This window comes from Saccopteryx bilineata, chromosome 4 (genome assembly GCF_036850765.1).
Source record: "Saccopteryx bilineata isolate mSacBil1 chromosome 4, mSacBil1_pri_phased_curated, whole genome shotgun sequence".
Lineage (NCBI taxonomy): Eukaryota > Metazoa > Chordata > Mammalia > Chiroptera > Emballonuridae > Saccopteryx > Saccopteryx bilineata.
In genome coordinates this window covers 109,785,445-109,812,501 of record NC_089493.1, presented here as the reverse complement: position 1 = coordinate 109,812,501, position 27,057 = coordinate 109,785,445, and the positions used below count along the sequence as shown (strand labels likewise).

Here is a 27,057-nt window from a genome sequence, read left to right as displayed (position 1 = left end):
TGTGTGAGGAAATGTGTACTTCAGCAATTTAGACCATGTGTAAAAACATAGCCAATGGGATTGTCAAGAAAACAAGTTCCAGCCTAGGAAGTCCTAATGTGTTCCGCTGGAATAACAGGAGGGTGCCGGGGAGTGCAGTGCTCGGCCTAAGTACATATTGCTTTAGCGTTCAACCAATTTAGGGCTTCTGCTTCCCTTTTCTGTTATTTTATTCTTCTTTTCTTTCAGGATCCAACCTTGGAGTTTTTGAGAAAATTTGGGATTGGTCTTCTCTCAGGCACAATAGCTTCAGTCATTAACATCCCTTTTGATGTTGCCAAAAGTAGGATTCAAGGGCCTCAGCCAGTTCCTGGAGAAATCAAGTACAGAACCTGTTTTAAAACAATGGCAACCGTCTACCAGGAAGAAGGGTAACACATTCTTATTTTAACAAATGAGCAAGACTCAGGGATTGTTCAAAGCATATTGTAGTTCCATTTTGAGAGCCATTAAGCCCTCCTAAATTGGGTGTGTATCTGAGAAGCTCTTGGGAATAGGTGACAAACTTTGTGAGAAAATACAATAATCAGATGTTGGCAAAGCATTTTAACATCATCAAGAACCACGAACCACCACCATACAATATGCTGCGTGTTTATCTTAGAACACTAAGATGAACTTTTTGCCTGTCAGTTTGCATAATACCCTATTGCATAACCAATGCCCTATTAACGTGTGGGCAGGGGAATCATTGTCTTCTGACTGTAAATCTAATCAATATGTCGCCTATTTATATTCTCCTGAGAAAATTAAACATGAGAGTTCTGTGAAAATAGTGTTCTTTTAAAAAATTTAAAGTATGCACCTTTTTCTGATGGTCTTTTTTTTTTTTTAATCTTACTTTTGTCTCTTCACCCGAGCCTTATTATCAAATAAACATGTAATTTTTTATTATTTTGATCTAAACTGCATCCTATTTCCAATGTAAAGACTGAGTTTGTGGTCTTTGAAATTCAGTTGCTGAAGTCACTGTGTCCATACACTTAGCTGTCTTGAAAGCAGACCTGCTCTTAAAGCCAAACTCATCATGCTGATGAAAATCATGCTTCTGACTGAACAAGCCAGCGTAGCTCGGGTAATAAAGAATTAATGGACTCTTTCCCCCGGTTCAATTTTTTTCCAGAGAATATTTAGCCAGATAGTGTCTGGTTTGGGATGTGTGTAATTTCAAATAATTTTTTTTTAATAAATGCTGGATATGCATTTCAATAAAGCTTAAGTACAACTCCATTTTGTTTGAAGAGTAAGAATGTTGCTCTTTTCCTTTCTTTTGTAGGATTTTAGCTTTGTACAGAGGCCTGCTTCCCAAGATTATGAGGCTGGGACCAGGTAATGGTGTTTTTATTACTTATATCCTTCCTTCTTCATTGTTCTTGGCGTCTCTTTTTTTTCTCACTTGTGTCTCTTAGTAAAAAAACCTTTTCCCACTGTGAAAGACAGAAATCTTGAGTGGCCTATGAGCCACTTTATATCCAAAGCCATCCATTAGAAATGTTCTATCTTTGATTGTAAGGGACTATTTATGTCCCTGCTGGAGGCTAATGGAAGCCAAAGCCCAGCTTAAGTCAATAGGGAAGGATCCCAGCCAACTAGAGTCTGAGTGAGCACCCTGGTTTGTACACGGAGGCTTCTGGCTAAAGAGGAGGACTTCCAGGGTGTGAGGGACCAGCCCAGCAAAACGTTTCCTGGTGCTCCTTCTTCATTCCTGTTTCTGCCTCAGCTTCATTTCAGAAAGAGAAAAGGAGGCCGATTTGCCTCCATGAATAGCAAGGGCCACTTGTCTTCAAGGTCACCCCTGGGGATTGGGGAAGCTGCAGCCTGGCACCCCCAGGCCTGGCCTTGGTCTGCCTAGTGGTGAGGTTCCTGGCTCAGGTCCTTACCTCAGGTGCCAGCCCAAAAAAAACCCGGCTGCCATTCCCTCGGGGAATCAGCTGCCTCTATGTAAATAGATAAGAAAATAACTGCTACAGACTCAACCGCCTGGGCAAATAGTCTTGGATTATAAGCAACCTTATGAATAAGTACGGAAGTATACATAAGACCACAATTTTTTTTTTACCAGGCCACATTCACCTACTTAGACATCCTGGTAATCTTCCCTAGAACCTTGCCCTATGCCTCTCCTCCCCCCCCCCTCCCCCCGCCCTTCACATCAATGTCCTCCTCACTTAGCACACTCACACACACACAGATTTACCCTTAGGTTTCAACCTAATGAACCAGCATTTCTACCAACCTGAGTATAGAACAACAATCTGTAAATTGAAGCTACTAAATAGTGCACACTTTCTTGTATTTAGAAAACACATCCTCATTTCCCAGTTCAACTTTCTTAGGCATTTAAGCATGGACTTTATGTCACATTTGAGATTTAGACCTGCCTTGGTTACTTATTGGCCCATGTATAAAAAGAACCCACTTATAAGAATATTGGTGAATTTGTACAACTCTCTCTGCAAATACGTGGTGTTTTTTCTTCACCACACAGTAAATACCTGCTTGGAGACCTAGCATTAGAGAAAATCAGAGCACTGGCCCTCACCCAGCTTTCCCAGGAGGGGATGGGCCCAGAAAAGCTGATGACCCTGGAGAGTTTAACTAGAACGGCAATTGACTGGAAACTTAATCCAAAACTCTTTAAATAATCTGACCCCAAGTTTTGTTAGAGGCTTGCAAATGTTTGGTTGGCTTTTTTAAATGTTTTTGCATGAGGTGTCCTGAGTCACTGTGGTGTTAAATCCAACGAAAAGCATTATGAATGTCCTGTCCAAGCTAAACAACACTAACTGGAAATCTTATTCAAAACCTGGCCTCTGCTCTCATCCCAAATGTGCAAGTTCTACCAATCTCAAATGAAATAAAAGTAGAGGGAAATGGTAAGACTTTTGAGTTAAGGATAAGATTTTTTTTTAAAAGAGAGAGAGAGTGTGCGTGTGTGTGTGTGTGTGTGTGTGTGTGTGTGTATGTGTGTGTAAAGAAAAGGAAGGTGAGCCTGGAATTTCCATCCTTCGCTCTGGACAGGCATCCCATCCTCCTTTTGTAATAGCCTTAGCAGCGACATGTGGCTAAGATAGGTGGTACCTCCCATGAAGGGAAGACCTTGAAGTCTGTGGTTTAAACTCCAGGTATCACTAGGCTAAGAACTAGACCAATTCTGTGTTCTTGTCTCACACTGTGAATAGTCAATAAGAGTCAACACAGCAGTTACATACATATTAACCACCTTCTGCAGTGTGTCCCTCATCTGCCAGAGCACCAAGAGGGCTACAGCAATGAGATGGGCCAAAGAGAGTGTCTACCTGGGTTAAAAATGAAAATTACAGCCAGACAATTGCCTTTGGTAGAAGCTTATACAAACCTGTGCAGCCTGCAGATATTTTTAAAAAAACAAAACTTATGACAGTGTGTATAAAATAACTAAAATCAAAATCAAGTTCTGTTTCTTTTCATTGGAAGTCAGTCTTCTGTTCATGCAGCCATATCTTCTCCAATTGGGGAAAACAATTTAAGAACAAAGCCTATTTTGATACTTCAAAAATTATCTCTAGATAATTGTACTGAGGATGTTTGTCCACATTTTTATTTTTTAATATTTTTCACACAGGCATGAAAGGATAGAGAGTGTCTTAGAGGACACAGAACATGTGCGATTCACCGCATTAGATAGAACACAAAATCACCCACATACAAATGCTCTCCTGATGCTTAGGGATTCGGCAGGCATGCTGCCTGCTTTCTTGTATTATATTCCTCTTGGCATATTACATAGCAAGCTTCTTTGCATCCAGTTATATAACTCTTCTCTACCGCAACAAATGGTGCTCTTATGATATCCAACCCCTACTACCAAATTTTCAAGTGCAATCCATATATTTCCTAGGCAGATAAAAGAAATGTAAACAAAAGGGGGTTGAAAGCAAGCTTAGTTTTGCGATGCATTTATATATATATATATATATATATATATATATATATATATATATACTCAGAAGCTATTTTTCACGAACAATCCAATTTGAACATGTGAGAGAGAACCAGTCTCATTCGTCAAGCACCGTCTTAGAGATTTTCTTCTTGAGTGCAGCTACAACAGCGCTGATTGTGGACTGGAATGGATAAATCTTTTGCCTACATAGGAAGAACCTGAATGCTACTTTTCGCCGAAAAGCCACATGCCCTTACATGACTAAATGTCTATATTTATTTACTTTTAAAAATTAAAAGTGCCCGAAAAGGAATCTGATGAGAAATTATGAAAGTTACAGAAACTCATGGGGAAAAACTGTATTTGGAGAGTCAAGATGGTCTTGATTCTGATATGAGATTTTTCCACCATAGTTTTATGTCTTTGCATTGGTGCTCAGGAACTGGTGATTGTGAACAGCCTGCTGGACAGGCTGTGTGGGACTTGATGGATTCAGAAACTCGGTGGGAAAGACAACACTATTTTACAGGACTTGTGATAAAAGCCAGCTCTTTTCTCTTCTAGGTGGTGCGGTGATGCTGCTGGTTTATGAATATGCCTATTCCTGGCTCCAGGAGAGCTGGTGATTGCCTATAATGCATTTTTAAACCCCTTGAGATAATGCAGATTTGCTCTACAGCACCTTAAGACTATTGATCAACTAAGCTGATACAATTATAAATTATAATTAAACAATTACAAAGGGGAAAACAATTTAAGAACAAAACCTATTTTGATACTTCAAAAATTATCTCTAGATAATTGAGACTGTAGTTATGGCTCTACCCATAAAATAGTAAGAAGAAAAATGATATAAGGCAATGAGGTATGTAAAGTGAATATAGAAAAACAGCATAGAAACTACATTTCATAAAAGTAATATAAATTTTGTGACCTATGTTTTACTTACATTGCTTCACAATGAAAATCCATTGTCCTGATAATTATTTTTTCCCAAGAAGCCAAGAAAGCAAAATAAATAAGTAAATAAATGCCAAAATTTAAATAGGTATTATAAGAATTAAACTTTTCCATAAATAATATTTAAAAGTCACAAAGAAAATATTTTTAAAGTGCACTAAAATGGCTTTTTTAAAATGTTGACTTTTATGTTAGAATGTTAAAATGTTTGGTTTTCTTTAATAATAATACACATCTCAGCTCTGTACTCTTAAATCTACTTTATACTTTACACTGTTGTTTAAAGCAGGTCATATTTTAAAACTCTGATATTTGAAGTCTTTTATGACAAATAGAAACATGAAGTTATAGCAAACTACTTTCACAGAGTTCCCTTTGAAAACCAGTTTTGTTGCTGAAACCTGCTCATGTTAAATAACAGATTGCAACCACTCCTTGGGCTCATTTGTGCTATCTGTATTTGCATCCAAATACCTTTGTTCAGAATTCTTACCTGTGCCATTGTTAAAAAGAATGCTTAAAGTAAAAGTGCATTTCCAGGTTATTAGTTAGAAATGACAGCCTCAGGTGTGAAGCATGCTATTTGCAGTGTTAAAAATGTATTATTCAAGGAAAACAGTTTCAAAATAAAAGTACATTCTTAGCATTTCCAACAGTTCCTGTACTAACATGCACTCCGAAAACAATCTTCTTGGCCTGATAGAACCAAAGGAGTTTATGTCTGCCTCCTGAAATGATGCTACTTCAGTGGCTAAGAGTCAACAGAAACACCTGCGCCTGCTCTTAAGTACTGCTGTGCAGTATTTCCACCGTGAGGCTATGTCCTAAAGCATTTTAAAAATAAAAAGATAGAAGATAGCATGGTAATTATTACTTTTTATTAATTTAGAGCATTTGAAGTATAAAAATAAAGGCTTTTTGACATTCTGTATATACATACACAGCCTCCCGTTGTACATCCTTTCCGGTGTGTCATTTAGTTTATAGTTCAGCCCAGTATTCAAAAGAGGGTCATTAGAAGTGGAAAAAACAAGAGAAATAAGAATGTGTCTGTTGTGCAACGACATTCTACCTTTGCAGGTAATATTCTTGCATCCTGTGAGAGAGAATATAGCCTGCATAGAGACCATGAAATTTAACCTTTAACCTCTCCATGGGGATGGGATGGAAAAGGATCTCTGAAGAGTGCATTTGCCAGTTAAAAAACACTTTTACCCCCTCAGAAACAGAGAAGACATGTCAACATTCACCAAAAATAATAATGATTAAAAATCAAACAATCCCAAGCCTACATCCCATTCCATTTTCCTTCTCTTATTTTTTAAAAAGTAGCTTTAAACCATAATTGCTTTGAATAACAAATTGTTTTTGGGATTTCTGTTGTCTTTTTAAATTTATTTTATGTGAATTCATTATTGCTGAGAAAAGACCTAGATGGAAAAAAAGAAAGAAAAAAATTAAAGCTTTTATATCATTAATATTAGATTTTTAAGAATACAAGAACCAGAAAAATTATAAATAGCGCAATAACAAGAGATTTCTTAATTTAAAGAAAATACCATTTAGTTATGTTTTCATACAAACAATTGATAGTTTTTTTAAAGACTTCTAATAGCCACCTCAAAACATCTGATAAGGAATAATTCTGTACCTTATGTCAGTTTTTCTAGATGGCAGGAGAGTCCCTGTATGGTATGGTTTTAAAGTCTCCACCAAGATACTGGATTGGTATCCTTGTTCCATTGGGTTTATAGTCTATTTTCTCACCAGACTAGGAACTCCAGATGTCAGTAGGAGTTTTACAAGATCAAAGGAAGACCATGGCCCTGAGAGTTCATCTGCTCCTTCTGCTTCTTATTCTCCTGAAGTTATAATCCTCTGTTTGTAGCACTAAATTTTGGTCGCTTTAGAAATAAATGCAGTTCAAAGCTCTCTATAAGATATCTGCTGCTTGAAGAAAGCAGTTCCTTGGACATAACATGTATGTCAGAAATCTGCTTACTGTTTACATCCTAGCAATTTAAAAACCTAGCTAATCTAGCCATCTGAATTTTAAATGAAGCCATGAAACCGGCGTGATGGAACCAGATTGCCATGTAGGATGTGCACAGCACAGACAGGAAGAAATCAAAATCACCTAACGAATGCATCTTTAACACCCATATCTAGCGATATGCCCTTTTCGTCATTGCACAGAATTAATACTAAAACCTTGCAATATATTAATTTTCCAATAGGTGAATTGTACCAATGTTGTTAAAAACGTAGTGTTAAGCCTAGACTGCCAAACAGGAAGAACTTTCTGAACAGAAGAGGTAAAAACTATAGAATTTTGCCCAAGATAGTTAGCTGCTTTAAAATACAACACATAGTCACCTGTCCCCACACACACCCACCTATCAGTAACATTGAAATTGGTCTAGAGAGACTTATCAGTCAGATTGTGTCTTGTAACTCCAGAAATGAATAAAGGGAAATTTTAAAAATTAAATAGCATTTGTATTTCTAGTACCACCACCAGTTTACCCAGATGTGAAACATGCCTCTGTACAACAATGTAAACTTTACAGCAAGCCATTTTTACATTCGTTAGAGAAGAATTTTCCATTGTCTCTAAATTACAACATAATTTTGGGCTGAGATTGCTGAACACACAGGTAAGCCAACAATAACAGTACAATTTAGTTTCACAGTGGTTTTCTTAACATCAAGTTCATATTAAATGTCTTTGCAAAGCGTTTCACATTAAATGTTAAGTTTCTAAGTGACTTCCTCTAGAGCTTTCTTGTTCAGATATTTTTCACCCTCTTGTCCTTGTCTGTTTGGCATGTGTGTTGTTTGACTAGGATACAAAATGGAAGACTGGCTTGTTTTGTCTGTTTTTTGAATCCTCTGCTGTAGAAAGCAAATGTCCTTCATGAGATGTTGAAGCCTTCACTGAACACACAGAATTTATGGCAAATCCAGGAACAGGAGCCTAAGCAGCCCACCACCAAACAGAGACAAAGACGTTGCCAGAAAGTCACCTTTGCAAAAAGAAAGAAAAAATAGAGAGGGGTGGGGGAGGGGGACATCCCATGGAATAAAAACACAAATGTACCATCCAGAGTCCATATTTACACACTAATAGAAAATATAAACATTATCTTATCTGGAACCAAGTCAAAACACCAGGAGGAGCTAAGTTCAGATATTGCTTGTGTTATACCTATAGTCTCCAACAAAAATAGGTTCCCCCTTAAAAATAAAAGATCACTCTAACAAATCAATTATTGATTGGTTTCCTAATGGTGAATTAAGGCTTATCTGGTCACCTTATTTGATTAGAGGGTGTGGCATAGCATACCTTTTTTCTATATGTATTTTTCTTTATTGATTTTGCAAAATCTCAACAATTGCACGTTTCAAAAGTTTAAGTTGATTTAGAATAAATATACACATGTGGTTTTACCAAAGACTATTTTAAAAAGCTTCTTAAGCCCTTTGAGGGGTGCAGGTTTCTTCACTACATTAAAACAGTGTGTGGGCAGCACAAATGTCTCATTCAGTCCTTAATATTGCTTTTGTTTTCAAATCCTAACGTCGTGTCAGGTTTTCTGTGAAAGAGAAGTTATGGCAAGAAATATTTAAGTGTCATCAGCACAAAGGATGTAAGTCTGTAAAGCCAGCTCTCCAGGCAAAAGGGCAGGAGGCAGGAGGGGTGGGATCTGAGATCAGGGCAGAGGGGGAGGTGTGCTGAGGGGAACCTGGGCGAAGCTGTTGCAGACGGAATTTCCCGTCAGAGTGCAGAAGCTGTGACAGAGTGACTACCTTCTCTGGCGGCCTGCATTCCCTTAAACGCCAGCGATGCGGGAATGTCACAGTTGTGGGGAGAAAGAGGGGTGCCACTGGCGTGTTGCCATCCATGTCCAGAAACATAACCAGAAGGAGCAGCACTGTAGGTCATGTAAGGCGACACTTGGGCTGGGGTCGGATAAGGAGCCATGGTGGATGCTGACACAAAACTGCTCACGGCTGGGAGACCGTTTGGTGCCTAAGAAGGGTAGGAAAAGAGGAGAGGTGAAGAGAATCACATTACAGTAGTGGGCACTGCACGGGGTCTCCCAGAGAGGTGGGCTGTACCTTCTGAGTAGAGGCAGCTAAAAGTATTCTGACTCAACTCTCCGATTTTTTTCTTTTCTTTAGATTTGACCCTAAGTGTATTCTAAATGCTTTCACAGTCCTGCTTCTGAATCAAACATAATGCCAAAGACAAGATGTTACTCTTTCCCCAGAGGTTGTGAGGAGGCTATGACCAGAAAATTCCCAGTATTTGCTTTGCTGGTCAAAATTATAGCAAGACAGTGCAGGGTGAGGGAAGAATTAGTGGTGATTAAATACTCTTAGAATCTGTTCTGCTGTCCATATGACTGTCAACCTTCCCCATACTCTGGTTTTGTTTGGCTCTTTTGTTGAGGTGTTTGTGAAGGGCCTGGTTGGTGTCACTTTTATTTCTCGTTTAAAAAAAAAAAAAAAAAAAAAAAAAAGGCCACAGAGTGTGGGCTGTCAGTTTGGAAGCTCAAAATGAGCATGATTTTTGTTAAATAAAACATGGGCAGTATTTTAAAACATCATGTTATAAGTGCCGGCTGGACAAAGGACATGCAAAATCAGGCATTTTGTCTTTTAAGGGTTTTTAAGTGAAGATTGGGGGGATTTTTTAAGAGCTATTTTATCAAAAAGAAAACTGGCCATTCAACTATAAGAGAACTGCATATGTGTGGTCTTGAAGTTGGAAAGTTCGCCTGCGAAGTTTTGGATCCTGTAATGTGAATTTTTAAAAGCCACATAGATACAGCTCTTGAAATGAATTTAAATTTAAAAAATCCCAGTTTGCAAACAGAACATAGCAACTCAGGCAGGCCCGTCTGCCTAGAAACCAGTACTCACTTGGCATCCAATATTGTTGGTATTGTTACTATTAACAACACTAAAAACACTGATTTCTAAGCTGACTCTGGCATGAACACTCAGCATCCTTCTTCAAGTAATTTAAATTTTCCCTTCAATTTCTACATTATTTAACCTCGCCTGTGGTGGCACATCGGCTAAAGCACCAACCTGGACCATTGAGGTCGCTGGTTCAAAACCCTGCGCTTGCCCGGTCAAGGCACATATGGGAGTTGATGTTTCCTGCTCCTCTGCCTGTCCTTCTCCTCCCCCCCCAAAAAAAAGAATAAATAAAATTTTTAAAAAAATTCTACATTATTTAAAAATAAAAAGTATATCCTTTTTCCTGGTAGGGATATGAATGAATTGACAGCAACAAATTTCCTAGTGAAATTAAGATGCAAATAATAGGTTTATTAGTATTAAAACTGATTGAATCCTTACAGGTTAAGTAAAGCAGGCATGTGTGGATTAGATGCTTTTTCCAATTCAGTAGCAACATAAGAACTGTTTTCTAATTTATTATTGTCACTTCCACCTCTCTGAGAATGCAATGGTGGAGTCTCAAAAATGATTTTCTCCATTTAGATTACACTTGAAGAATAGACGCATGAGTATGATTTAACACTGCTCATGAATTTCTGACAAGATAAGACAAAGTCGAAGGGTTAACCTTGTATCCTTGGTCTGTCAGAGCAGATACCTCATGTTCTGTTTGTCAAAATACCTGTTCTTTGATAAAGGGGAAAGAGGACAGGAACCGAAGGATTCTTGAACACGTCCTGGCACCAAGAAGTGTTCAACATATTTTATCAAATAAAGAGGACTGTGTTGTACTCTTCAGTGTATAATAAATATAAGATAATACATAAGAAGTACAACACAATGTTGAATTAAAATTAAAATGTATTACAAGGGTCCCAAAGGGTAATACTGTATTTTTAAACAAAGAAACATTGCACATCACTCTTTAACATAAATGAAATCTTATTCACTTTTTATACGCAATGATACAGATTATGGAATTTAGCCATTTCCCCTTGGGCACTTGGCAAGTCAGCGGCCACGTGTTAAAAGAAGTTATCACCCCGGTCTGACATGAGGGTGTAGCAAATATTTTTCTGCTTTTGCTGGACAATTAAAAGATAGACACAATTTGATCTCCAACTAGAGCATCTTTTGAGATACCATCTGGTAAAAGATTCTTTTTCTGGATTCTCATTGTTATATCCTCATTCTGTTTCTTAACTTCTAAAAAAATTTTTTTTCCTTCTTTCTGAGAATGGCTCATTAGAGAATGGCTCAAAGGAGGCACTTTGAGGCTCTCGGCAGATGAGTATAAAGACAACGAGCTATCAAACTGTAGAAGAAATTCAGTATTGCATCGAGATTATAGTTCTGATCACATTTCTTTGGGATTTTTCTCAATAACCTACGAGAAATTTGTTTGGAAAGGAATCATTCCAGCTCAGTTATGCAAGGGTGTTTGATTCTGCATTCAGCCTCTTCCATGCTAGCATTAATTAATATTGTTTATTATTGATGACAGTTCTCTCTGAAATATTTGCTTTGTCATTTTTTCTTTCCTCCCCTTACACCCTCCCCTTGGAACCACTGCTCCTTCGTGTACCCCCTTTTGGGGGGCTCCTCAAATGTTTTGCTGCAATATCTACAATCCCATTACAAGTACCTACTTCCTTTTTTGCCCAGAACTGTTCTCCCTAAGAAACCAGGCTGGATTCTTATCTCAGAGAGAGTTCCTTGAAATTTAGGGGGAAGGCAGAGCTTTGTGTTTAAGCCCATGTTACTTTCAGGTGCTTTACTTATTCTCTGACTTCATTTGTTTATCTAGTGTAAAAACACTACTGATTTTTCTATATTTGTCCAATTTCTCACACTTAAGGCACCAAACTTGCTTTTATGTTATTATTCCTATTAGTATAAATGTTTCAGACATCTAAAATCTGCAATCTGGTTAGAGAAATTTTAGTGACTTCGTTTCCTCTATGTTGCAGAAAGGAAAGCTGGGAAGGGAAGCTGGGAGAGGTATTGATATCCACAAAAAAGCAAGGGAAGGCTAAAACGTTTGCTAAAAAAAAATCTTGAAACTTAAACAGTATAAAAATAGCTCTGAGTTTTCCCTCAGGTTAAAGTATGACCTACATTTGGAGTAAAAAGTTTTGTTTCAATTTTTCTTTTTACTTTGAAAGTTCAGATTTATAAATTTAGGGGGGGGGGAATGGCATAAGCAAGATGAGAGAATAAACATTTTTTTAAAGTGTTCCTGCCACATTCATTATTCATACTAGTGACTCAATAAACCCATCAATTTTCTCACTATTAATTTTGAAACATGACATTCATAAAAGATATAAATCTCTACTGGGTAAAGCCATTGTCATTTATGAAGCAATCACTGAAAAAGTTGAACTTTCCACCACAAGGAAAACAGCTACAGGTAGCACTGATGTTTGTTTATTCTTTCCAGTAAAGGAGTGCATAACTTAAACTCCCCAAATCTGTTTAATGTTTTCAGTGAAGGGCATGTAATTAATCTGAAAAGCTAGTTAGGCTGGGTAAGAGACTACCAAATGTACACCATAAATATAGTGGGAGCAAACATGCTAAATTACTCTATTTAATTGGATTGTAAATATGATTTATAAATCAACCAACATATGGAATCCCTGGGGAAGAGTAAACAAATTTTCCAAATGAAACCCCAGCAATGGGCATGTAATGGAAATCTCATTTTTGAAAATGACTCTACCTAAAGATTCCATAAATAAGACCTCAATCCATCAACCCCCTTTTTTATGTAAATCATCCTAGAAAGCAATGAGAGAATCTTTTCCTTCAAAGAGCTGTACAAGGGTCCTCTCTGAAGCAAATTATATGGACTATCTAATTTTGAGAATGAGATTTACTAATGCAAAGTAAAATAGACCAAGTTGCATATTCTGGAAAAAGTAAGTGACTCGCTTTGTTGAATATTTTTAGAAAAAGACAGATTTTATCCCACTGACATGAAAGGAAATTGTCCAGAAAACAAAATACCTAAGATGCAATGTAGTTAGTTAAGGTTACGACAAGAATGAATGAAAAGCACGAGTCTTCATTTCATTTGTTCTAAAAGGTTAGAAATAGAGATTTGCTGATTCTTAAAAATGTTTTTAAATGAGTATGTTGAGAAGCTGTATTGGCAGAGAGCTAGCTTATTAATAGTTTGAGAACTTTCTTAATTATCTCATATCCCCACAAAATAGGACACATTAGAGGTGTTTCACAGTCATCTTTAAGTTAGTTCAGCCTTTGGAAAGCAAAATATGTGATACTTGCTTTAAAAAAAAAGTAAGCACCCTTTATCACAGAACATGTATTACACTTTAAGTAAGTAAAATGAATAAAGCTATTTTTTTTTAAAGCAAACAAGGATCTAACCTAGCCATTTCATTATGTGATTGACAGTGGTTCTGTTTATTCCCACCCCCACCCCAACCCTCAGAAAATGAAAAGACATTAGTATCCAAACACTAATGACCATTAAAAAAAAACTGGTATGACAACTGTCTGGCAATTAGAGGTTATAAACTATTCTTCAAATTCTGGGAATTGTCTACTCAACGTTTTCTCTCTTGAAGAAAACAGAAATAGTAGTGCCAAATTCTCTCCCCTCCACCTCTCATCCACTCCTCAGTTCTGCTTGGTCCTCCCCTTATGACAAAATGAGTTTACCTGGCTTTATAACGAAGTAGAGTTAGCCACAAATAGAGTTGTGCTTTATCTAAAAATCAACCTCGATAGATATCATAAGAAAGAAAATGGTTCAGTGCTCGCTTTGGCAGCACATATACTAAAAAAGAAAGAAAATGGTTCAGATCTGAACATAAACAAAATTTTCTCTTTTGGGTAAAATCATTTTTCTGACTGTTCTAAACTTCTTACTTCGTTATGCAATGACTTAGTGAAACATATCTAATCAAATGAAATGAAATTTGTAAATAGGGTTTCAACATTCATCCAGAAAAGTCTTGATTAAATGTCTCTAGATAAATAGAAAGCTGCTATTTAATTTTTTATAAATTTTATGTTTCTGAATGTTATTAAAAGTGAGGTAGGCTTAAAATTTTTAATCAGTTATTTTGTATTTTATGAGACTTTTTACTGACATATAATTATTAATTTTGCTTTAAACCACTAATAGTTAAAAGCTAACCAGGTTAAAGAATGTTTTACATAATAGATAACATTATCAATTTCAAAGACATTCTATTGGCATATGCCCAAGATTGCATTCTCTCTACATATGATAAATTATTTAAAACAAAATTAACTTTAGTTGATATTAAGAAAAATCCAGTGAAAATTATCTTATATGTTCACAAGAACAGTATGCTCTCAAGGAATACCTGTTTTTAAAATAATGCACTAGAAATTGTATTCAATATTCTGAAATACTATATTTCAAATACAATGAACAAATGAATCTTCATAAGACTTTCAAATTAATTTGTCTCTAAATTCAACTATTTTCACACCTCTGAACTTTTTCTTAAGTTCAAGTGTTTGTAGCCTATTTTTTATTTCTGACATCTCAATTAGTAGCTAATGTTATATGAAACTTGTAGTCTGAGTTAATTATATACTATATGAAAATGAAGATACTCAAAGTTTATAAATCTACCATTCAGATACTTCCGAGAACCAGTATGCAATATTTTTTTCCTGAGAAAGTATGCCTAATTGTACATTTTTCAAAAGTTATTCAACTGTTTATAAACTTTAAATAAAAGGAGGAATTGATTCACTAAGTACAATGTAAAAAGATAGCTATATTACAACTCATTGTTATCTATATGTGGGTGGGGTTTTTTTGCCATTCAATTGCATTTAATAGAGGTTTTATTATTTCAAGAGTAGAATCAGCCATTAAGAACCAGAAAACACTGTTGCAATTAAGAATTAGATGAGATGAAAGAGTTCTAGCCCATATAAAATGTGGGTAAAAAAAAAAACAAAATAGAAAAATATTTTTCTCTTCTTCTCAGAGGTAGACAATAAGGATTTCTGAATAACACTACAAAATATTAATTGCAGTGTAATATTTGTGTGTAAGACAAATTTGAACATTCTAAATTAATGTTTTAAAAACAAAAGGTGTGTGTGTTACAAATGTGCATAAGGTTCTAATTACTAGCAGCTGGGCATCTCTCTTTGCAGTTTAAACTGAAAATGAAAACTAGATTATGGTTATCAATTTTACCTACAATCAGTTGTCAATTCAGCCTCTTTGATACTTTTATAGGTGTCTTCTGGGAATAGATTATGCTCTAAATCCTATAATTCAGAATTCCCAATTTCCTCCTTTACATACTAAAATAAAACAGGGATTATTTTAATTGTACTGTTTAATAACAACCCTAAAGGCCCTAACGTATTATTGCAAAAATTTTGAGGATATTTTTTACCAAAGACTTCCAAATTTTGTTCAATGACATATACATACATATATACATATATATATAATACAAATATGTAGGTGCAACACCCCTTACCATTGCATGCTTATGAGCAAATATTAATGTATAATTTTGCCCTCAAAGAATTCAATGTCTAACTTCCAAAATTGCTAGGTATGCCTATATTGAGGATATTCAAATTCCAGTGAATTACTTAATTGTAGCTTGGTGTACTTCTTTAACATTTGCTTTAAACTGTGTTATTTTTCAAAGAGTATAATAAATTAGTATAAAATAAATAAATTTCAAAATTGCTCAGAAAATGACAGTCTAGATTTATGTGCCCACTTAGCACATCTTCAGTATTAAGCGCTATTTTGATCATTGTAATAGAGTAATCACTGATTTAATTGTCCTTAGAAACTTTTCAAGTTTTGAAATTTTACATCATTTGAATTCTCTTACTACATGGCAATGCAGAAGATTAGCATATTGCAATTAAGAACTTTCCAAATGTAAGTTTTATATAAATATCTTTTTTCTCTGGAAAAAAATTAACTTGTTTTGTTAAGTATTCAGAACAATACTTATATGGCCACATATTTCTTTAAGTCACTTGCTTTCATAAATTTGATAATTTAGTGATTAAATATTCAGTGTATTAAATGTAATCTACTTTCTTTTTTAAATTGATTTTTAGATAGGAGAGAAAGAGATAGAGGAGAAGCAGGAAGCATCAGCTCATAGTAGTTGCTGCTCCTATGTGCGTTGACCAGGCAAGCCCAAGGTTTCGAACCGGCAACCTCAGCATTCCAGGTCGACGCTTTATCCATGGCGCCACCACAGGTCAGGCAAATGTAATCTATTTTCAATGTTCTAAATATACAGAATAGATCGTTTGAAACAGTGTTCTATTTTTATTTTAAATAGGTAACTTTAGTTTTGAAGTGTAAGTGTAAATCAACCACTTCTAAACAAGTTTAAATACTAGACCTATAATTCAAAGTAAAAATAATCATTAAGGGTTTTTGGATTATGACACTATTTTATATATAAACTGGGTTCATCACATATATGTGGGAATTATAGGCTATTCTATAACTCTATTCTTCATGATGTTATTCTAAGAAATAATGAGCTAATAAAAACTACTGGGCACCTGTTAAATCCTTTCACTTACCACACTGGTAATGTTAGTGAGTGCCTACTTTCTACATGCCATATGTTGGCGTTGTCTCACTGGATCTTCCCAGCGCCCCTTGAGGTTGGAACTCTTTTTTTCCTCATTTTACAGATAAAGGTTCTAAAAGGTTAAATAACTTGCTTCAGGGGCGCTGGTTTCAGAATCTCAGAGTTCTTAAATATAATGCCTACTACCTCTTCTTTACAAACTAAGGGCCCTTTTGTAAAAACAAAATAACAAACTTTCTTATAATTTCCCATTGGCTTTAGACTCAGAAAAGGGATCCTCTTTCCTTGATGCTGTTTTATGTGATGTTTATCATGAGAGAGCTAGTAATACATATCTGTTTTGACAAAATAAAGAACAAAGATAAAGTGGAAATGGGTTTGTCAGAGAAAATAACAACTAGAAAATTTTCCCCCTGGTGAATAAAAGGAACAAGTTCCATTTGACCTAAAAATTTTAGTTTTTACAGATATGAAAACATTGAAAGTTTTAAGAGTTCAAAAGAATAAAATTAAAACTGGGTATTAGGAGGCTTTGGAATTGGAGTTTGATATTAATAAATTTGCAAACCTGCTCAGCTCTACTGATCTGCTCGAAAAACCTTACGTTCTTTAAAGTTATTTTGGGGGATTTTGTTGTTGTTTTTGTTCTTTGAGAGCTTTGGCTTTGAACTCCTAATTCTAGAGTCGTGATGAATTTAGCGACTCAAAACTCGGGCTATTATTGTTGTGGTTGCTTAGTCTTTCTCAGGGAAAAAAAAAAGGAAAAGCAAAAAGAAACACGAGTGGCTTAATATTTCTTTAGGAGAGTCGGGGGACGGACAGAGGGGGGGAAATTAAACGGTCCACAGCCAGTCCGTATAATTTGAGGTTTCCTCACTAAGCTCCCTCGGGAGGTTCCGGCGTGACCTTTCATCGGGAAACGGTGACTTGATGAAAGTCTGTTCGGCTGCCCCGTCCTCGCTGCTGCAGGACAAGCCGCGCGAGTCTGTGCTGGCGGCGCCCGGGGCGCGGGTGGGAGCGCGAGGCCCCGACCCCGGGCTCAGCGTCCCCGTGGGCCGTGCCGCCTCCCGCGCGCCCCCCGCGGGTACCTCGGGGCCCGGCCTGGCGAGGGGTCAGGCCTTCGCTGCGCCCTCGGCCTCCGCTGCGCCCTCGACCGTCCGGGCCTCCGCCCGCCCCGGCACCCGGCGGGGACAGGAGGGGACCCGGGTCTCCGAGCCGCCCCGCGCCCTCGCCTCCTCACCTGGCCGTACTTGGCCTCCTGCTCCACGGCGCCCTTCTCCAGCCCGTTGGCCGCGTGCGGGGCGGCGGCCGGGAAGCTGCTGCGGCCCAGGCTGGCCCAGTCCTCCACCTTGGGGCTGTGGTAGGGGGAGCTGTCGCTCACTGCTGGGGAGGAGCAGACGCGTCAGGCTGCGGGGCCCGCCCGAGCGGCCCCCGAGACGCCCCCGAGACGCGACCCGAGACAGCGGCCCGCCCGCGGCCCGCAAACGCTGGGGTCCCGGCCCCGTGGGTCCCGCCCTCGGCCTGCCCCTGCAGCCAGGGCCCGGGGGAGCGGGCTGCCCTGCCGGCCTCCCCGGCCCTCTCACCCACGCCTGCGGGAAGATTCTTTTTTCAACCGACCTTTATTTTCTTCTAGGTCCTCTAGAGAAAGCAGTGGAAGGAACCTGATAGTTTTGCCAAATTTTCCCAAAATTTGGGGAAAGAACCCGTGACGCTGGATGTACCGCTCTCCCCAATGCTAACCTAGCCTCGACCGGGGGTTGACACGTCTGGGAGCGGTGGGGACTGAACCGGGAGGAGCGCCCCGGCCTACCCACCCCCGTGCTGGGCACAGGGCCGTCCTAGGCTTTGCGGACCTAGCAATTCCGGCAGAGATGGAACAATGGACTTGCAAAGTTCTTTGCAAACATAACAAAATGCTGCCCACAATACACATGCAAAATATATGTGCATAGGTTTTTGCCTTGTGTGTAACTAACCTTGACTGACGCTCTATCTCCATACATGAAATAAGTGAGGGTATGTGCATATGACTCAAAAGTAAATATAACCACCACAAATGCCACGTGTGTCAGTGGTAAGGTTATAGAGGAAGGATTGTTTTGATTTGTTTTATGATATAAAAGGTTACAAAAATGAAAGCAGAATTAAATGTTTTTTAAGGAGTAAAGTCATCAGTTATCCTTTATGTTCTTAATAAAGATGCAAAGAAAATTAAATAGTGTAAACTGATTATCACAATACCTAGGGGTGTGCATACTGAATCACTGACATCTTTAAGTGACCAAGTGTAATTTAAAGAGAAGATGTTTGAAGACTATGAGCAGTGTCCTTTTGTCTTTGGGACAGATAGGTGAAGGATCAGATTTTGACAAAACCACTACAACTTGATTTTAAACACTTGCATCTGACATAGGGCTAGGAAGCAGTGATCGTTTTGTAAAAATGGTCATTTATAGAAAACAATTGTTTTTGCATTCACAGATTTGTCTGAAAATGGGTTGTTTAAAGCTGGCATCCAGACTCAACAACATCTAGAATGAAGAGTTACTACTCTCAACAATCCAACACTTTTCCAACTGACATTTGGTCTGATTGTAGGACCCCTGGGGAAGAAAAGTATTTTTTTCAACTCTGTCAGTCTTCTTTCTCTGTTCCTCCCCCTCTCCAAAGAATAAGAATGTGTTCCAATTTGCACCAGGAAACTGCATTTTGGCCCAGAACTGCCCGTCTCTCTTGGCCTTCCCAGACAAAAGGCAATCGGTGGGCACAAGCCTGGAGTTATCTTAAGAAATCGAGATCCCCCTGTGAGCCCCGTTTCTGCTGATCTCACACTTTCCCATGAACAGGGGCTTCCTTTAAATGTCAGTGAGGTCAGTTTATCCTATAAATCAAGAGCAAACTCTCTCCAACTAAAGCTCCAACTAGCTCCGAATAAGACAAAACTGAATGCCTAGAAGGATCTTGTAAATTCACAGTCAGAGAAAAAGAAGATGAGAAACTGGGGCTCTGCTTTAATTACTTAAAAGATCATTGTGCCAAAGTGGTGATAAACAAGAAAGGCGGGAGACAATTATTTCCTCCCCCGTTCCTATTTAATTTTTCCTTTGTACACTTTAAACTTTTGGCTGAGAAATTAAGAAGGTAGACTCTTTATCTCTGCTATATTTAAATTCTGCACCTAGGGCATCTTTACTTTCTTTTCTCTCTACCGAGGAAGACATTTGCGCCGTCTTTTGTTTATTCTTTTGTTTTGTTTTAACAGCGCAGAAAAAGAAAACAAACACGGGGCTCTTGAGGAAGCCCGAGGGAGCAGGAGGGCTCGGGAAATCGTTCTGATCAAGCAGAAAAGACACTTGGGGCACTGCAAGGTCAAGGGGGAGACAGGAAAGGAACGGTGGGGTGACACCGCTGAAAACGTTAGAGACTGGGTGTCCCCTCTCACTTCCGGGGACCGAGGGGCCCTAGGAAGCGGCAGGAGCGGAGAGAACAGGACAGAGGACAGCAGGGAGCTGCCGCGTATTTTGTCTCCATCACAGCAGCGATTGGTGCCACTTCCTAAGATATATACAGTGAAGTCTGTTAAGGAGAGAGAGAGAGAGAGAGAGAGAGAGAGAGAGAGAGAGAGAGAGAAGAAAATTAGTCCCAGAATGAGCAATGCAGTAACATGCAAGTTACTAGTAGTAACTTCAGGACCTCCGTTTCCGAGGAAAATGAAGTGAAGCATAAGAATGAAACCAATTAGGTGACATTTGAACTTCCTGCCTGAGCAAATTTGGCCTGATTGCTAGAATTCTTAAGAAGAATACTGCAATTTCCACAGGGTGCCCGACTCCTCGCGGCCGCATCTGATCCCCAAACAGGCCGCCTGCAGCGGCGTCTGGAGCCGGCAGCCCCAGGCCAGCCCGGGTCTCCCCGGCTGCGCCCCAAGCCCGGCCCCGGCCGCACGCCCCGAGCGAGCGAGGCGGTCTGAGGCTGCTGCGGCGCGGGAGGCGGGGGAGGGTGGAAAATGCGAACCATGTGTCGGGGACGGGGAATGTTATGGGTCTGGTAGTTTGAGATGAGGCAGGAGACTGTGTGTGGCAAGGAAACCAAGGGCATGAATTTCAAGTTAATGAGATCAGAACACCCCCTGGGAGGAATCCTTACATTTCCAAGGGATAAAGCCCCAGGTGGTGGGAGAGGCTCGGGCGGAGGCAGCCAACACTGAGACCTCAGCGAGGGTGCGGAGGGAGCTCCAACACCTCCCAGAGGCCCGCGAGCTCTTACCTTGGTCCGTGATGGAGCGAATGCCCAGGATGTCGGTGACGGAGTGGGAGGAGGGCCAGGTGCGCGGCATGGCCACGGAGCTGGGGATGGCCGGCACGCCCGGCGGCGTGGGCACCTTGGCGGCGGCCGCGGTGATGGGGCCGGGGTAGGAGTAGATGTGGTTATAGGGCAGCGCCGGCTGCGGCGCGGGTTGGTGCTGCTTGTACGAGTCGTAGTGACCCTGCTGGGCCAAGTTGCCGATCTTGTTACGCAGGATTCGGCTGATGGAGCTCACCGAGGGCACGTTGTACTTATCACACACGCCGTCCGCCAGCAGGCGGTCCCGGATCTCCCAGGCGAAGATGCCGGGGTCCCTCTGCTTGTAGGTCCGGATGTGCTTCACCACGGTGGGGGTGGTGACCCGAGGCTTGCTGCCCCCGATGGCTCCCGGCAAGATCGAGCCCGTCTCGTTGTAGCGCGCCAGGATCTTGCTGACGCAGCCGTGAGAGACCCGGAGCTGGCGGCTGATGTCACACGGTCTGATGCCCAGTTGGGCCAGTTCCACGATGCGAAGCCGGATGGCGTTGGGTAGCGGCCTCCCGTTCACGAACACTCCTCCCAGCTGGTTCACCTCCCCAAAGGCTGGCTCTGCAAAACAAACACGCGGCGCGCGAGGACGCACACCCGCAGTCTGGGACAGCTGCCTTGTCACTCGGCCTCCGTGCGCGTCAGGGGGCAGGGCGGAGGCACCCGCCCCGGACCGGGACCCGAGCTTAGACCCTGCGGCCCCCGAGCTGCGCGGACCAGCCCCTTCCCTCCGCGGTCGAGTCAGACCCCCGCCCTCATTCCGGCGGTGCCTGCGGCCGCTAGAAAGAAATGAGGTAGTGAGACGCAGGGCCACTCCGAGCGTTCGAAAGTCTCGGAAGCAGGCAGGGAAATCGGTCTTGACGCCTGTAACCGGTTCCTATCCGACTACTCGGTGCTCAAGTCCTTGGGCCTCTCCTGCTCGACCCCCCAGCGGCCCGCCTTGGGGACCTACACAGTTAGACAAAGTCTGGGGGAGGGTTTTCTTTCTTTTCTGTTTTGTTTGCGTGTGTGCACGTATGTAAAACAAAACTTGGTCAGCCACTGGGGCTGCGGGGCTTGCTGATGCCACCGCTCCCCCCTCTTAAAATCAGAAAATGGCCATCAATAGCAGCCCAGTAGCCAGCGTTTAGACTGAACTGCTGTGCGCCTCTGACCCTTCGTGTGTTCCTACAAGTTGTAGAAACACGAGCAAAGTCAATAAGGACTGTGTGAGCGTTCAGAGGTGCGCGCCCTCGCGCTCAATCTCCCTCCCTTTCTCGCTTGCTTCCTCCCTCCCTCCCGGCTCTGACAGCGTCCTCTGCCGCCACTCACCCATTGCTCTGAGCAGCGCACCAGCAGGGCCCCAGATCCGGGCTCCCAGAAAGAAACTTTTCTCACGGCCTCAGTGGCCCAGCTTGTCGCTGCCCCAGGCCGTGGGTGCCTCCTCTTTTCCCCAGGAGGAGGCGGTGAGAGTGCAAAAGGAAGGAGTAAAAGGAAGTCTGTGCCCTGATGAAAGAGGCTTGAGTTCTGCATTTCAATCTAAGCAGCAACGTGGGCTGGGCTGAGCGGGGCCGGGCGGCTCTGTCTATCACTCACTGGGGACACGCCCCACGAGGAGGAGGGCCCGAGCGCAGGCTGCGTGGTGATTGGTGCGGGCCAGTGAGCGACAGCGCGGTCCGGGAAAGTCCTTCCGCTGTCTCTTGAAGCTTGCTCCGCACCTGGGTGACTAAATACAATGAAGATCGGTGTTTGACACCTTCCGAGGAGCCACGCAAATAGATAGCAAAACCAAGCTGATAAAAACGCTGAATAAGCAAACGAAAGCGTTTGGTCCCAATGTGAGAAACTCGAAGAGGGAAGGGGCCAAAGAGAGTTCTTTGAGGGGCAGACTAACGTCTTAGACTTGTTACCAGTCCACACTGCCTTACGCCAGGTGGCAAAGCGAAGGTGTGGGAAGGTAGGCGGCCTGAGAGACAGGAGGTTAGGGAAGATCGAGGCAGAGGGAGGGGCCGCAGATGCCGCCAGGTGGAAACCCCTCTTCTGCCCCCGCGACTAGCCCCATAGAACAGTCTCTAGAGGAGGGTCCACCCAGGAGCGCGGGCCGGACCTCAGCCACGCTGGCTGCGGGCAGCGCCCGTCGTGCCGAGCACGGAACCGCAGGCTGCTAACGCGAGCGCAGCCGCCGTCGAGCGACGCCTGTGCCCGAGGAACCCTCGGCGGAGGCCAGGGCGCCGCTGTGCTCAGCCCAGGCCCTGCTCCGCTGGGGCTCGGACCAGACATTTGCTGGTGTTCCCGCACCAGTAAACCACTGCAAAGGGGGGTTGTTTAAACATGGAAAAGACTTGGTCGCAAGAAGATGAACACCCGGCCTGCCTGTGGCTGTAATTCCCGCGTCTTCCGTTCAGCTACCAGAGGCCCTGCTGTTCAGCCTACCTCTGGGTTTCCACTTTCGTCCTCCCTAAATTTAATCTGAAGCGTACAGCACTCTTTTTGGTGGCCAAAATTAATCACATTTTGAGTGTAGGTTATGAAGAATGCCAATCAAAATTTACAAACAATATGGAGAATATTTTTAATGAACTTGGGGGTTAAACTGCTTCAGGTCTAGATATGCTTACTGATTGCTACTGACAGTCATAAATAACGCTCATTTTGTGCACAAAGACTTCAGGCGGATCCTTCCACAATCCCAACGGAGTGTGTGACTCTGCTCTATAAGCGACAAGAACCCAGGAAAAACTAATGATCATCATCTTGTGCATTGCGAAACAAACAGCAATCTCCAGGTTCTTAGTCTCCTATAGTGCACCCTCCAAGTTCAAATTTACAAGTATTAAGGATTTCAAAGATAGAACAGATGAATTCGAACATACAAAACTCCTTCCTGTTGGGTTCTTGTGTAAAGTCCCATAACTAGAAATACAGTACTTGAACTTGTCCGCCTTCCTCCGCCCCCAAATGTTTAAAATCTCGAAGTTTGCCTTGATAGGGATTTCACCGGGTCTCCCCCCCCCCAATATCTGTTGTGTGGCACCGGCAGGCACTTTGCAACGCGGAGGTACTTCGGGTTTTAGAAGCAGCAGCTAGCTCCTTCTTGGGGCTGGGGTGCAAATTAGCTGAGATTGCGTTATCTGAGGAGAGTTTACGATTTTGCCTTAGGCTTGTTCGTAGGAATAAACATTCTGGGCATTTTGATCAAGAATCCCCGACCCCTTTCCCCGCAGAAACAAAGAGTGACTGGCGACTTGCTTTGAGCAGACTCTGTTTGGCTCGAGCGTTCCCAGGGAACGCTCCGCGGACTCTGCAGGGCTGCGGAGCCGGTGAAAGGCTGTCCAGTCTTCGGAACAGCATGGCGCAGTGCCCCGATGTGGGTCTAGGAGCTCTGTGAGGGCTTCAGCGCATCTCCAGCACCAGCCCAGAATGACCCAGAGACTTGGCGACTTTAGAGTTCTGGACAAGTGGACCTAACACATGCCTCCCTCTCATTCCCCCTCTCTTTCAGCTGCCTCATCTCCCGCGCTCCTGAACAGGCCCGCCGCTCTCTCTCCGTTTCCACCTGCAGGACACCCCGAGTGGGTGGGGGAACGATGAGGGTGTCTGGCGCTCTCCGCTCAGAGCTTTCCCGAGGGCGCACGTGGACTCTTTGGCGTTTTGGATCACTAAGTGTCCGCGGCAAGCCGAGGCCGGGGCCCCAGGGACAAAAGGGGATCTTAGAGGAAGGGTCTGATGCCAATCTCGCCCGGGACGCAGGGTGCTGCAGCCAGGTAGCGGGCGACCCCGAGGAACGAGAGACTAGTGACCTGAAAGAGGGACAAGGAGAGAAGAAAAGGAGGGGGAGAGGGAGGAGAGAAGAAAAGGAGGGGGAGAGGGAGGAGAGACTCAGGGAAAGTAAGCCTCGACCGCGGGCGTAGGGATGCAGGACTGTGAAACAGAGCAAGGCTCAGTTGGGGTCAGTGCCCCCAGGTTACTGCGCGCTCTGGACCCGAGAGATCACACAGAGATAGGAAGAATTTCCACTGAAAGAAATTTAGACCAAAACCAAAATACAACCAGTACGGCCTGCAGCTGACGCAGGTTGGGGGGAAGCTGAAAGTCCTTTCAGGGCGCAGCCATGGCCTCCTTTGCAGGAGACCCACTCTCTGGGTCAATATTTACTCGGTGGGAGACTGGGAACTGGCCTGGCGAGGCTGTGCAGCAGGGGCTCCGGGGGGAGAACCCGTGCGCCTAGAATGACGGGGACGAACGTGGACAGCGGCCCTAGAAGCAGCCAGGGCCCTGGAGTCAGAGGCGGCTCGGCCTGGGCACGCGGCTGGGAGGACTTTGGGCCGCGGCGCCCCTTCTTGGCTGTGCTCCTGCCCTGCCCAGCGGGCCCGGGCCAGAGGCTGTAAAGTCTCCATAAATCTGTCAGCGTCCCAGCGCCGCGGGCGGTCACCTGCGGCGCCCGCTCCCAGCACTGGCGGGCCTGAGTGGAGACGCCTCCAGTGCACTGGAGCCTTCTGAGGCCGCCTTCGCGCGGCCTGGCAGAGCGCGCCCCGGGCTTCCGAGCTTGGCCCCAGGCGCTACCAGCTGCGCAGGGAACGCGAGCGCTCCCCTAGTTCTCCAAGCCTGACTGAGGCCCCGGGCTGCCCTGCGGGGCGCGGTGCCCCGGGCTGTGTGGGCCGGCGGCTGCAGGGGCGTGGGGGCCAGCGAGAGGGGCGTGGGTTTGCTCTAGAGAGGGGCTGTTCCCGTTCGCATTGACGAAGAGCAGAGTTAGCAGAGGAGAACACTGAGGAGAGGATTCTCCAACTTGCCTGTCTGCCAGTAGCAAGCGAGACCCCGTGTGCTGTCCGGGCGCTGGTGACCGCCGCCCGCCCGGGGGGTTCTGGTGTCGGAGCAGACAGAGTCTGAGCTCCCAGGTGGGTTTTTGAAGCACAATGAGAAACAGTTCTTTTCACGGTCGAAGGGGGACTGCGGTAGCGGCAAGATCTCAGGGTAAGTGAAGGATTGTGCTAGGCGAGGAGAGAACAAGAGGCTGGATTTCTCCAAACTCGCCAAACTGTGCTGCCAAGCCGGGGCCGTGGATTTCAATCCCGATCCGCCGGACCTCGCAGGATGAACGGCCGCTCCTCGGTCCCCTCGACCTCCCTGCGACGCTGCCGCAAGTGGCCGCCGGCCGCGTACCGCGCCCAAGGCGCAGGAGGGTCCCTCCGGAGCTGAAGCCGGGTGGGGACACGCTCGGAGCGGCGGGCGGGCGGGGGCGGCGGCTGAGGGGAAGGGCCGAGCGGTGGGGAGAGCGCCCCCGGGGCCTCAGCCCCGCCAGGCGAGGGGGAGGGTGGGGGCGCTGTCGGCACACTGACCTGCGGGGCTGGGCTTCGCCGGCTGCACGCAGGGCGGGACGCACCAGCCCAAGTAGAGGCCGCAGGGGCCCCCAAGAGGAGCCCGGAAAATTCTCCCGGAGTCGCCAAGGCCTCCCCGCGGCCTCTCCGCCTTCCTGCCAACGATGCTCGCAGAACAACACCCTCTTCCCAGAAAGCAGCGGCCTGGCAGGTCGGCCCGGGGCGCGGAAACCTTGCTGCCGGCCGCGGGGTTGGCCCCGGGGCTGCGAGCGCTTCTCGCCCGCGTTCTCCTTCCGAGGACAGGGGAGGGGCCTGCTTGCTGCCTGAAACCCGCTTTTAATTCCCGCCTGCCTGTTTCCGATCACTCAGGGTTGGTTTTTCTGTTTGCTCACTCCTTCTGTTACAATAAAAACAATCGACATTTCTTTTCAGTTTCCCCGTATTAGCGTCAGTCAGTAATTATTCTCCGCCCCTCCCCCCACACGTTGAGGCGAGAGAAGTTGCTGGTACCCTGACGTTGGAAGGGTTCCGAGTACATAAGCAAATCTTCCTAAAGACTTTAAAGCAAAAATAAATAACGGCCCGGGAAATTGCCGTGACCCTAGCATCACTTACTGAACGCAAATTACACCCATTTTTCAGTTTTCAACAGCAGAATTGCTTTCAGAAGGATGGCGCGGAGCCCTGTGTGATATGATTACATTTGTTGATTAAGTCCGCAAATGAAAGCGACCACATTTTTGTGCAAGGGGCAGAACTCGCGTCTGCGGGACGGCAAGTGCGGTCAAGGATCGGATTCTGGCTCGGCGGACAGGCAAGCAGGCTCCCCGGGGGCGGCCGAGCCCAGTCTCCCGCCAGAGGGAGGAGAAACCTGACCCTGCTTGGGTCGGAGCCTCTGTGGAAGCCGCGCCGCCGGTGACTCGGGAGA

The 27,057-nt window shown here is 43.6% G+C and overlaps 2 protein-coding genes across 9 annotated transcripts in view; one reads left to right on the top strand and one right to left on the bottom strand.

Moving 5' to 3' along the window:
* SLC25A21 (solute carrier family 25 member 21) overlaps positions 1-6,114 on the top strand; it is a 567,550-nt gene extending 561,436 nt beyond the window's left edge. For all 5 annotated transcript variants that reach the window (XM_066277783.1, XM_066277782.1, XM_066277787.1 and 2 more), the window contains 3 exons: positions 229-410; positions 1,316-1,368; positions 4,529-6,114. In XM_066277783.1, coding sequence (XP_066133880.1) covers positions 229-410; positions 1,316-1,368; positions 4,529-4,590 — 297 coding nt within the window. In that variant the 3' untranslated portion in view covers positions 4,591-6,114. The remainder of the gene's footprint in view (positions 1-228; positions 411-1,315; positions 1,369-4,528) is intronic.
* Positions 263-26,538, bottom strand: PAX9 (paired box 9). 4 transcript variants are annotated; one of them, XM_066277781.1, is made up of 6 exons: positions 26,151-26,537; positions 22,147-22,540; positions 20,770-21,396; positions 17,744-17,886; positions 8,735-8,957; positions 263-349 (listed from the first exon to the last, which is right to left on the bottom strand). In XM_066277781.1, the coding sequence occupies exons 2-6, from the start codon at positions 22,148-22,150 to the stop codon at positions 339-341; spliced, it is 1,008 nt and encodes a 335-aa protein (XP_066133878.1). In that variant the 5' UTR covers positions 22,151-22,540; positions 26,151-26,537; the 3' UTR covers positions 263-338. The 4 variants fall into 4 exon arrangements, with proteins under 4 accessions (XP_066133878.1, XP_066133877.1, XP_066133876.1 ...); XM_066277780.1 differs by lacking the exon at positions 263-349 and adding an exon at positions 6,830-8,520 and having other exon boundaries at positions 26,151-26,538; XM_066277779.1 differs by lacking the exon at positions 263-349 and having other exon boundaries at positions 6,830-8,957; positions 17,744-17,883; positions 26,151-26,535.
* Between the last annotated feature and the right edge of the window lie 519 nt (positions 26,539-27,057).

What these genes read in the sequence shown, in the direction of transcription:
- PAX9 (XM_066277778.1), bottom strand. An exon ending in TCGCTCCATCACGGACCAAG is followed by an intron (nt 17,887 to 20,769) that starts GTAAGAGCTCGC and finishes GCTCCTCCCCAG; the next exon opens with CAGTGAGCGACAGCTCCCCC. An exon ending in AGGAGGCCAAGTACGGCCAG is followed by an intron (nt 8,958 to 17,743) that starts GTGAGGAGGCGA and finishes TACCCTTCTTAG; the next exon opens with GCACCAAACGGTCTCCCAGC.